A 12,440-nucleotide genomic window follows, 5' to 3' on the forward strand; every position below is an offset into this window, starting at 1 on the left:
AACTTTTCATTTTGCAAACTGAACCTTGGTACCCATTAAACAACTACTGCCCATTTTCTCCTCCCCCAAGCCCTTGGCATGACCATTCCACTTTCTGTTTCTATGAATTTGACTACTCTAGATACTTTATATAAGTAGAATCATATAGTATTTACCTTTTTGTGACTGACTTTTTTACTTAACATAAGGTTTTCAAAGTTCATCCATTGCTGTAGCATGTGTCCGAATTCAAACTTGTTAAGTTTGAATAATATTTCATTGTAGTTATACATCACACTTTGTTTATCCATTCATCTGTTGATAGACATCTGGTTTACTTCCACTATTGTGAATAATACTACAGTGAACATGGATGTACAAATATCACTTTAAGATCCTGTTTTCAATTATTTTGGATATGCGTACCCACAAGTAGTTTAGTTTGATCATATGATAAATCTGTTTTTAATGTTTTGAGGAGCTGCCCAACTGTTTTCCATAATGGCTGTACCATTTTACATTCCCACTATGAGTGTACAATGGTTCCAATTTCTCAATATTCTTGCCATTTGTTATTTTCTGTTTTGTTTGTTTCTTTTCTCTTTCTTTCTTTCTTTCTTTCTTTCTTTCTTTCTTTCTTTCTTTCTTTCTTTCTTTTTTATTTATTTATTTTTTCAATAGTAGCCATCCTAATAGATGAAAGGAATAGTGGAGGTTTTCAAATTGTTTTTCACTGCTGCCTCCCCAGAGCCTCGATCAGTCTCTGATATACAGTAGCCACTCAATAAATATTAGTTGCATGAATGAATGGATTGAATGAGTTGGTTTCCTGTGTAGGGTTCTGTAGTGGGCTGAGTAGTGGCTCCTGAAAAGGTATATTCATATCCTAATTCCCAGAACCTGTGAATGTTACCATATTTGGAAAAGGGGCCTTTATAAATGTAATTAATTAAGGATCTTGAGATAAGCAGATCATGCTGGATTATGCAGGTGGGCCCTAAATCCAAAGACAAGTGTTCTTCCCAGGGATAAACAGGAGAAGGCAACACAGAGGAGAAAGTGATGTGATGACAAAGGCAGAGATTGCAGTGATGTGGCCACAAGCCTAGGAGGCCAAAGAATGGCAACAGCCACTAGGAGCTGGAACAGACAAGTAAGGATTCTCCCTTAGACTCTCCAGAGGGATGTGGTGCTGCAGATACCCTGATTGGAGGCTTCTAGGCTCCAGAACTACAAGAGAATATATTTCTGTTGTTTTATGCCACCGAGTTTGTGGTAATCTGTTATAGAAGTCACAGGAAACTAATACAGGTTGTAACCTATAATTCTGAGAAAATTTTTATCAAAAAGAATGACTTTAGTTTGGGAGCCTCTAATTTGAAGTTTTTGTGGCTGTCCAGCAAGGCCAGTTGTCTTTAAAACTATTACTATTTTCATAATGTCTTATTTATATTCAGGAAAAAACTTTTAGTTCTCTACTGTAGAAATTTGGGGGAGGGAGCATGTGTCTAACTCATCCGGTAGAAATTTCAAGTGCTCGGCCTTCATATTGGTAATATCTTCCCAAGGTTGGGTCTTATCTCTTAAGCTGATAGAAATATCACTTCTTGTTTTTGTGAGGTTTGTCTATGGAGGCCTCCAGGAGCTCTGCCAACAGCTAAGGGACTAACCCTGTACTCCCAGGTCAAGGATCCCTAAACACTTTCCTGTAGAGCCTGCCAAGGGCTATCAGGATCTTATGTTTGTAAGTTGTCCTATCCCTCACATGGGTGCTGCTACCCAATGAAGCTTCATTCCTATCTAGCACTTTCCTAGTTGTGTTTGTTTCAAACTTTTAAGATAAGCCTTTTTCAAAGGCAAAGTAGTACCTTACTTGTTAGATGAGGTCCTCACATCTACAATCAGTGAATTGCTTCATCCCACATAGACTAAATATACAAGAAGAACTTGGGCATACTCAAATATATTGATGTTTGAAATAGTACTGAGCGAGGTCTGTTAATGCTTAGAGAAGATTAGACAGCTGATTAGATAGATGTTACCAGGGCCTTATTCATTTTTGTTATTTATTGCTCAGTAAATATTTGTAGCATGCAGTAGACTACCGGTACCCCTCTGAATCCTTTCCTGGATCCTTCTGACTGCTGTGAATATTGGCTACTAAATTAGCTATATGTACAAATGCTAGCCCTCTTGCCTCAAAATGACATCAACTCTATGCTACAATCACGATCCAGGGCTCTCAATAGGACCAGACTGAAGCTTGAGTCCAGATAAGGCCACATCCTTGCTCAGCTCCCTTCCCTGCTCTATCCTGATTCCTTCATTGCCTTTTTCCCAAGAGCACTCTCCCAATAAATCATGCACTCAAATTCTGTGTCAGGCTCTGCGTCTAGAGAAACTGACCTAAGGCACTATGTGATTAAAACCCAAAGGTTATAAATTTCATCCATGTTCATGACCTGGAGACAATGCAAGCAAAGATACCGAAAAATGCTGGCATGGAATTAGAGAGAAAGAAAAAAAAAAAAAAGAAAGAAATCAGAGAGAGCAAAAGTGGCACACAGAATGTTTTTCTGGAGTTAAAAAAACAAACAAATAAACAAACAAAAACTGGCAGAGGCACTTTCAGACCATCTTAGTGGATGCAAACCTCCTTGGCTATGCAGTTGGTCAAGGCTCTTATTTAGAATCTGGACTTAGAGCAGTTCTAGATCAAAGGCTAGAAGGTTGTTTTTTGTTTTTTTTTTTTTTTGCCATTGGCATTAATGTTTCTGGAACCTGGAAGTGGCCACCTTGATAAGGACTAGTGGAGAAAAAGGTGGCATGGAGTTTCAGATAGAATAGCCAAAGAACCTTTGTAAAGCATTAGGAGTCCAATAGAAATGCTCTGGAGCTGCAGTGACCTGTTCCATGAGGAGCAACTGGATAATAATATCAGAACCCACTGTGTATTATACATAGATGACCAGTTGTACATTATATATTTATATATAATTATGCAGCCATTCTTAATTCTTAATCAAGTGTACCTCACAACACTTATTCTTGTTCTTGGAGGAAGCAAGTTACAGACTATTGTGGTACTCTATTGCTGTCCCAAAACTTAGTGGCTCAAATAAGTACACTTATTTATTTTGTTCATGTTTCTGCAATTTGGGGTGGATTCAGCAGAGATGACACATCTCTGCTTCACAAGTGTCTGGGGCCTCAACTGGGAAGACTCAAATGGTTGCGGGGCTGGAACAGCTAGAGATTGGCTTCCCCATAGTATGGCAGTCTCAGAGTAACTGGACTTCTTTTCTGGTAGCTGGATTTCCCCACAACAAATGTTCCAACACGCTCAGGAGAAAGCTGCAAAACTTTATATAGCCTAGACTCAGAACTCCCAACACACACATCAGCCATATGATTAAGCAAACACTAAGGCCAGCCCAGATTCAAGGAGTAAGTGTGGGGTGGGATTAGTCTCCATCTCTCCATGGAAAGAGCATAAAAGAATTTACAGCCATCTTTAATACACTACCCAGATGTAGAAAGTGTAGGGTAGGGGTCTCCAATCCCCGGGCTGTGAACCAGTACTGGTCTGTGGCCTGTTAGGAACTGGGTTGCACAGCAGGATGTGCACAAGGGACAAGCGAGCGCTAGTATTACCGTGTCAGCTCCACCTCAGATCACCAAGCATTAGGTTCTCAGAGGAACACTGGGCCTGGTGCCAAAAAAGGTTGGGGGCCGCTGGTATAGGGGACTGTTTGACAACAACCAGTAAAGAAGAAAGAAGATAGCAATACTTTCCTTCACAGGTCAAGGTAAAATTTTGTTTTTCTTAAAGACAGAATAATTTGAGCACGTTTGAAGGCTTAAGAAAAAGACTAGAGAAGGGAGTATATTAAAGAAGAAAGAGAATGTTTGTGGCAGTAAGGATGCAAACTATTTTCTGTTATCTCTGAGTGTTGGTAAAATCATGTGAAACTTTACAGCCTGAGTTCAGTTTCGCTGTGGGGAGTGAAGGCAAAGTTTGGTTCCACTTCTGGCATAGAGGAGTAGGGGAAGCAGTGCCTACTGAAGGCAGGTCATGGCTCCATGTCAGCCTCCCTCATCTGACTGGGGCTTTGCCAAGGTGGAGGGCCGTGTTTTCCATTTACCTCTCTTATCTTATACAGTCCCACATAGGACACTGCAGCAAAAACAAACTGCAATCCAGAATGCCAGTGGTAGGGCCCAGGCCAACCAATATATTTCACATAGGAATAGGGGAGATGTGTGGGTAGAGAGCTGAGGGTGAGGCTCTTGTGCATGCACAACTTCACCAGGCTTGAAGGGGTTGCAGAGTGAGGAAGGTCAGGACTTGGGTATGAGTCTAGGAGTATATCCTAGAATCTTAGAATTTTGTGCTCTAAGGTAAAGCTGAGAGGATCTACAGTTTATGAAGGGTTTTCTTTGTTTCCAAGGAACTGCAAGGTGCCTAAACTCTGAGGTAGCTGCCATAGGACTACTCCTCACACACAAAGCTTATGTCAGACAATGCTCTGGTTATCTATTGCTGAGTAACACACCCCTCTAAAACTTAAGATGCTTAAAACAACAGCCACTTCATCATTTCTCAGGATTTTGGATAAGGCACAGTAGGAAAGACTCGTCTCTGTTCTAGGTAATGAAGAACCATCCAGCTGGCTGGAATCACCTAGTTGGCTTCTTCTCTCAATGACTGGTTCCTCAGCTGGGATGGGTTCACTAGGTTCATATGTCTGGGCCTCAGTTCTTGGTGAGAACTGAGTCCCTCTTTTACATCCATGTTATCTCCGCATGTGGTCTCTCTACAGCAAGGTGGAAGATGGCGAGCAACTCAGGATCATCAAGAGCTCAAAATCAAGATTGCCAGGTGTTCATACAGCTCAGATCTGGAACTGGCACATCATCACTTCTTCCCCCTTCTTCTATTGCATCAACTGAGTCATAGGTCCAGTCCAGATTCCAGGGTTGAGGACCACATTAGGTTATACCACTAGGAGGCATGTTTCATTGGTGACCACCGAAGTAACAAAGTAACTGACAAGAAGAGCTCTAGGGGCAGGCATATATGGGCTAAGGGTGATCCAGTTCCTAATTTTATGCTGCGCTGGATTCAGAGATAGATGGAGGGCAAATAGTGGGGAATAGATAACCCCAAAATTCCTTCACAAAATTATAGCTGAGGCGGGAGGGGGCGGGGCCTGGTTTGCTTCTGGATCAGCCTGAATCAAGGGAAGCCAAGCTCTGTGTGTCTTCGTTCAATTAAGCATTTATTGAGCATAGTCTATGCGCTAGGTTCTTAACACACATGGTATTTCGTTATCCTTATTGTACAGAGAAAGCAGACGCTCGAATGCAGCACTCTTTCTACAGTACCACACCTAGTGCCACGCCAGAACGCAGTCTCCTAGGCTCTTTTTACCCAGCAGCTAGGGCAGAGCAATGACCAGCACCGTGGTCTCTGGAAAGGCAGCGTTTAACACGGCGGACTTAGCTAGCCTAGACAGCCAACGGGAACACAGCGCTTCAGGCCTCCTAACCCGTCGCCACCAAGCCGAGGGAAGCGCAAAAACTACCCCGCTAGGATGCCTCGGTACCAAAGGCCGAGGGTCTCAGAGAACCCCAGACTTAGGAGTCAGAAACCAGATACCAAGGCTGCACGTGTTGGATGCCAGCGGCCTGCACGCCCCACCTACGCACGCACGCACGCGTCGGCCCCGCCTGCCGCGCAGCTTTGGCCCCGCCCCCAGGTTTGACCGCCCGAGCCACCGTCCGCACAACCCCGCACAGCCCCGCCCCGCACGGCCAGGCGAAGAGGAGCCGGCCGTGCGGTGTGTGTGTATGTGTTCGCGGAGCGCAGTCTCAGCCCCGGGAAGATGGTGGCGGCGGCGGCGGCGACTGAGGCGAGGCTGAGGAGGAGGACAGCAGCGTCGACAGCGCCCGCGGGCAAAAACGGCGGGCGACTCCGGGACTGGGACGCAACCGGGGCTGGGAGGCCGGGACTGGGGGCCGGGCTGCGCCTCGCGCGGCTGCTGCTTCTCCCGCCTCTGCTGCTGCTGCTGCCTTGGGCTGCCGAGGCCGCGGCTGTAGTGGCGGCGGTGTCGGGCTCAGCCGCAGCTGAAGCCAAGGAGTGTGATCGGCCCTGTGTCAACGGCGGCCGCTGCAACCCTGGCACCGGCCAGTGCGTCTGCCCCTCGGGCTGGGTGGGCGAGCAATGCCAGCACTGCGGGGGCCGCTTCAGGTGAGTGGAGGGTGGTGTTGGAGGGTCGAGCTCAGCCAGAGGTTGAGGCTAAGGGGCGCTCCAGACATCTTCAGGCCAAAGGCAGATGCGGGTCAGTAAGTGGGGAGGGTAGGGTGGCCCCTCAACGTTTGAGGACCATTTGCTTCCGGGGGAGACCATCGTCTCTGGCTTGGGATCTGGGGTCTTCCTGTACTGGAAGATGAAAAGGTTCGAGGCAAGGGTGGAGTACCTCAGAGGGTGCGGCGGGTTACATGGAAAGAAAGCATAGGGTCCCAAAAAGTGTATCAAAGCCAGTCTCTGAAACTGAGCCTCTTTTGGATAAACGAGTTATAAAAGAAAAAGTGAAAGAGACAGTCTTATTTAAACACTTCGTTTTAACATCGTCTTGTACCCTGGGGCCTCATGAGTTCCCCGACTGATTAGAGATATGGGGTGCTCTGAAGGAATAGGGCCCTGAAAGTGTTTGTTGGCTGACGATAGAAAGGAAAGGATAGGATTGTGAGATATTAGAGATAGAAGAATCAGTGGCTGTTGGCTAAAGGAAAGTGAGGAAACCAGCCCTTTGAAGCTCGCTGGAGGCGGTAGATTGGAACAGGGTCTGTGGTGGAGAGGGCATAGAAGGAGGTTCTTGTTTGCCCTGGTTTTCAGGGAATATGGAGTTCTGAGTTGGCCTGGTTCAAGGCAGTACCTCTTGGAGAGATCACTCATGAATTAATTAGTAGTTATCTGTTATTTGCTTCAGTTATGCAAGGATTTCCAGATAATACACACAAACAGATTAGCCAGACTTTAGCCTATACCACAAGGAGTTTGGAATATAGCAAGAGAAAGATACGTACACAAATAACCCTAGTCATAAAGGCTACAGAGTCATTCGAGCCTTTGGTCGATATTTACTGAACACTTTTGATGTCAGATGTGGAGGAATGGGGAAATAATGGAGAACAAGATAGATGGAGTCTCTGCTGTCGTGGATCTTACGTTCTGGTGGGGACACAGGCAGTTAACAAGTAAGTAAGTGGAAGAAATGAACAAGATAATTTCAGATAATGGTAAATGCTGTCAAGAAAATTAAACAGGATGGTCTGATAGAAAATGATAACTAGTGGGTAACTTTGGGAATAGCCTCTCGTTTGAAGTGACATTTGACCTGAGACCTGAATGAGGCAATGAGAGCCTGTGGTAATTTAGAGGAACAGTGGTTGTGACTAGCTGGGGGATATGAGGAAGACTCAGGAGGCGGTGACACTGGATTTGAGCATTTGAGGCTAAGTAGGTTTTGGAAGTGTGTAGCTGGGGAAAAAATTCCAGATAGAAGGAAGAATGCAAACAAAATTGTGGAGACCAGAAGGTAAAGAATTTTATATACCAGGGTATATAAAAAGAGAAGTGAGAGAGAAGTTTGGAGTGGTAGAATTGTAGACTCATGTATTGTCCAATCTACAGGGGAACTCAGAGAACATTCAGGAAATGAGCTCTTTATTGTTATGAAGAAACCAAGAGATTTCATGACAAATGTGTAGTGGAGCCGGCCTTATAACTTACTTAGGGTGTTCTGATTTACGAACTGATTTAATACACACACACTTTTGAGGGCTATTCCGTGTTAGATTGTAAAATACAACACAGACACGGTCTTGCTCTTGTGGAACTTACATTCTAGCTTGGGTAATAAGACATCCAGTAATCAGTTTATCATGATTTTGCTCAAGGCCTTGGAAACAAAGAGCAGAGGACTTGACTTGGTTTAGAATGGTAAAGTTAGTGACTTAATAAGTGGCTTTTGAGTTGAGATCTGAGGGGGAGATGGTATTGCTTACATGAAGGTTGGGGTATTAAACGGCCAGTATGTTCAGAGGCTTGGGGATGAAAGGGATCATGGCAGGTTGGATAGAAGGCTAGGTGGCTGGCGCAGAATGAGCAAAGGGGAACATGGCAAGGCTGGAGAGACAGGCAGGGGCCAGGCCATGTGGATCCTTGGGTTGAGAATTTTGACTTTTAGCTTATGAGCAGTGGAATGGCATAGATCATCTCTTGTTTTGATGACATTACAGACTTTTAGGTTGGAACCAGAGCTAATCTTGCCATTCCAGAGCAGGAATGGCCTTGAAAGTGAGGCCAGAACGTTTTGATTTTGAGGAGCTTCTAAGATAAAGTGAATAGATGGTTGGATCAGAGGTGTGTTCTTTAAGTTCTGAAAATCTGGGGTGCTGTGGTAGGCAGTGGGGGTCCATAGAGTGGGGAGGGACATGCCTAGCAACATCAGTCTATAAAGTTCAGAGTAGGTGGACTTGCTTTAAGCATGAGATGATAGACAGCTAGGTTGGAACTGTTGGCATGGGTCAAGATAGCTCTAACGGGAACTTGAGATAGAATATAGGAGTGGAGGCAGCGATTAATGCTAGGTGGTATTGTTGAGGTAAATGACAGATCTTTCTTTGAAACTGGTTTGCTCTTAGGAAGAGAGGCAAGTAGTGAGAGAAAGAAAACTAGATCCTGGCTTGGGTGATTGAGAGAATGGCGATGTCATTAACAGACACAGGGACACAGGAGGAACAGATCTGAGATGTTTAATTTTGCACACACTGAGACTGGGATGCTTTCCGGGTATCCACCTGGAAGGACAGGTATAAGCATTGGTGTCATCTACATAGGAAGAGGAAGATTGTCAGGGAGAGAGAGCAGGTCTGAGTGTCCATAGTCCAAAGGACTGGAGAAGAGCCTCTTGTTATGGGGAACAGGCAGTCCTGATACTGGTTGTCCCAGACGATGTCACCTGTGAGTGAAGAGCTGCTCTGGTTATTGTGGACACTCCATTTGAGCCAGTTTGAGCTGGTGTCAGTGTGCCCTTTCCTGGGCAAACAGTTATGACTTTGACTTTGGTCCTGATAATTCCATTATATTTTGTGGGCTTTTGGAATTTGCATTTTAAAAATGAAAGTAAGAGGAACTATGTTCCTGGCCTTTAAAAAAAAACTTTAAACTTATAGTTGAAGGATTTTTTTTTTTTAAGGGAAAGAATGAAATGTTGGTTTTGATTATAGTGATAGGTATCTTGATTTAACTTATAAACCACCTTGTTTTTAAACTAAGAGACATTAAAATGAATACCTTTCTGGTTTGGATTGGCATCAAGTCTGTGTTTTTTTTAAAGCCGTTAAGTTCCACAAATCTTGTGCTATAATTGCTGTTATAAGGTCTTTTTTCAATAATTGAAAATAGTAAGGATAGTAAGAGGAGTAAATTTCACGAAAGTTACCACCGAGTGCACACTATATGCCAGGGAGCTGGTCAAGCATTTTCATATACATCGTATCATTTAATCATCGGGACAACTCAGGGTGTTATATAAAATTTGGATAATTGTGTGGTTGTAGTTAGAAAATCACTTAACTATTTTCCAAATGAAAGATGCTACTAAATGTGTAATTACAGAAGATAAGGTTAATAGTGCCATTGTAATAAAAATGACTGTGGAATCTTTGGTGGGTGATTTCTAAAGCAGTACCCTTTTTATTTATTTTTATGTAAATTTTCATAATTCAGTGATCTTTTTTTCTACTTGTGTCATCACCATCAAAAATTTTCTTTGGAGGATAAATACATCCCATCAAATTAGAGAATAAAGATAGCAAGCCAATTTATAAATTTAATATGCACTTAATTCTTTTAAGTTTCTGCTTTTGGGAAAATAGATTAACCTAGTGAATTGGAGCCTTATAGTTACCCATGATGTAGAAGAAAAATAAAAGAAGTAGACATTTATTGAGCATCTGTTTTATGCCCAGCATGTATAGTACTAGTAACAGTGGTTGTAGCAATAGCTGCCACCATTTTTCTAGCATTTCTCCATTTTCCCCCCGTGTATTGTCAAGTGCTTTTTAGAACTTACCCCTTTTAATTCTAAGAGTGAAGGTATTCTCATTTTACAGATGGGTAAACTGAACTTCGAAGATCTTGAGTTACTTGCCAGGTCACACAACTTGTGAAAAATTGGGTTTGAAGGTTTGAACTCAGGCTTTGTCTAATTCCCAAACCGATGCTTTTTATTGTACCATTTGGCCTCTCATTGTTTCGGAATCTAGTCACCTTTTATGAACATTTTTTGAAAGGACTGCCCTAATTCCTTTGAGAAAAACTTTTTTTTTTTTTTTTTTTTTGAGAAACAAGAGGAGAAATAGATTTGTTACAACAAGAAAGCTAGCATAAAAAAAAAAGGAAATCTTAATTCACCTGAACCTGTCTAACTGCTGGTCTGAGGACGTAAAAATACCTTTCTAATTAGTGAAATGAAAATTCATGGAAAATAAAATTTGAAAAAAGTAAAAGGTAAAAAAATATTTTTTTCTTATAGTAACTACAAACCACTATTAACCTGAAGCCCTGAATTTGTGTTTATGAGTCAAATTTAGGCTTGTCTGTTTTCCCCAGAACATGAGCTCCATGAGGGTAGGGATTTTTATCTGTTTTGCTCCCTGTTCTAGTCCCAGAGCCTAAAAGCCTAAAATAGTGCCTGGGACATAGTGCTCAATAAATATTTGTTGAATGAAGAAATGAAATTTTGCAACATATTTTTTATGACTTAAAAAAGTCATTTTTGCCTATTTGACTGCTATCTCAGTTTTTTGTCCTATTTCTCCTAAATTTCATTGTCTTCTGCTGTTCGTTGGGAACCTTTACTGGGATGTTTTATTGTTACCTCACAATTTGCCATGTGAAAGACCAAACTTGTTATCCTCATTGAAAAAAATCTTTTTCCTTTGTACTTCCTTATTTCAGTAGCAAATCCAACTTTAGATAGAGAAAGGTCAAAATTTAGGAGTAATCCTTTGCTGTTTCTCTTTGTTCTTCTATAAAGTTGTCTTAGAAATGTGTGCCTTTGCATTTCTCCTTCTGCTATCCTAGTGCACCTGGTCCTTCACCTCACTGCTGATCTGCCTCTCTTGCACCCTGACTGGTCTCTTGTACCTCCAGAGTCCATTCTATTCTTTGTCATATAATCCCCTGAAAACATGTGTTACTATTTTGCTCAGAATCCTTTTTTTAAACTCCTCTTAATACCTGTAAAATGACTGTCAGCAGAAGGCTCCCACTGCCTTACACACATTCCTTTTTCTTAACCAAATCTTTCTACCTTGTAGTTTTTCTGCATATTTGCTAAATTCAGCACTCTTCTTCCTCTCTGCCATCACATTTTTTCTTTACTTCTCTGCATTCTATCCCAAGGCCCATTTTCAGTTCTGTATAATCTACAATAGCCAATTCTCTGAAATCATACCTATTATCTTCTTTTGAGATGAGTTTTCAACCCATTTAATTTGTAGATAGCTTCTGAATGATTATTATGTATTAGGTACTGTGCACTTCCTTGATATGAAGGTGGGTAAGAATCAGGCCTTGCTTTCCCATTGGAGAGCTCATAATAGTGAGGGTGAGACATCTATATGCACAATTAGAACTTAATAAAAATACAGGCAATATGTGGTGCTGGATTAATATGGAGGAGAGACTAACCTTTTGATAGCTCTGTTGGAAAGCATCACAGAGAAGAGAACATTTGGGTAGATCTGGGAAGGTTAGTGTAAATAGCGAGTCATAAATAGTAGGGGAGAAGGGCATTCCAGAAGGAGCAAAGAGCTTGTGCAATGACAAAGAATCATGGACTGTCATACTTGTATATGTTTCCTAGGTTTGCTGTAACAAAGTTCTACAAACTGGGTGGCCTAAAACAACAGAAATTTAATCTCTTATAGTTTCGGAGGTTAGAAGTCTGAAATGAAGGTGTTGGCGGGGCCATACTCTCTCTCTGAAGACTAGGGAGAATCTGTTCCATGCTTTGCTCTTAGCTTCTGGAGTTGCCAGCAATCCTTGGCATTACTTGGCTTGTCAGTGTATCACCTTGGTCTCTTCTGCCATCATTTCAATCTCACATGACACTTTACCTATATGTCTCTTCTCTTCTTGTAAGGATGCCAGTCATATCAGATGTGTGAATATGACCTTATCTTGAGTACATCTGCAAAAACCCTGTTTCCAAGTAAGGTCATATTCACAGGTCCTGGTGGTTAGAACTTCAACATATCTTTTTTAAGGACAGAGTTCAAACCACAACCCTTAGGGAATTGAACATAGATGGATGCTGGAGCATAAATCGTGAGGGATACATTGGAAGGATGTGAAACTGGAAGGTGATGATGGGAGACCTGAT

General features: G+C 42.4%; 1 protein-coding gene across 5 annotated transcripts in view; it reads left to right on the forward strand.

Moving 5' to 3' along the window:
* The window catches only part of ATRN (attractin), a 172,299-nt gene that overhangs the window by 26,739 nt on the left and 133,120 nt on the right, over window positions 1-12,440 (forward strand). For 4 of the 5 annotated variants that reach the window (XM_036229603.1, XM_016138745.2, XM_016138836.2 and 1 more), the window contains exon 1: window positions 5,764-6,232. The exons of the other annotated variant lie outside the window; for it this stretch is intronic. In XM_036229603.1, the coding sequence (XP_036085496.1) occupies window positions 5,868-6,232 (365 nt within the window). In that variant the 5' untranslated portion in view covers window positions 5,764-5,867. Of the gene's footprint in view, window positions 1-5,763; window positions 6,233-12,440 lie in introns of those variants that run through there. 5 annotated transcript variants of the gene reach the window in all.

This window comes from Rousettus aegyptiacus, unplaced genomic scaffold (assembly GCF_014176215.1).
Source record: "Rousettus aegyptiacus isolate mRouAeg1 unplaced genomic scaffold, mRouAeg1.p scaffold_m13_p_12, whole genome shotgun sequence".
NCBI classification, from domain to species: Eukaryota; Metazoa; Chordata; class Mammalia; order Chiroptera; family Pteropodidae; genus Rousettus; species Rousettus aegyptiacus.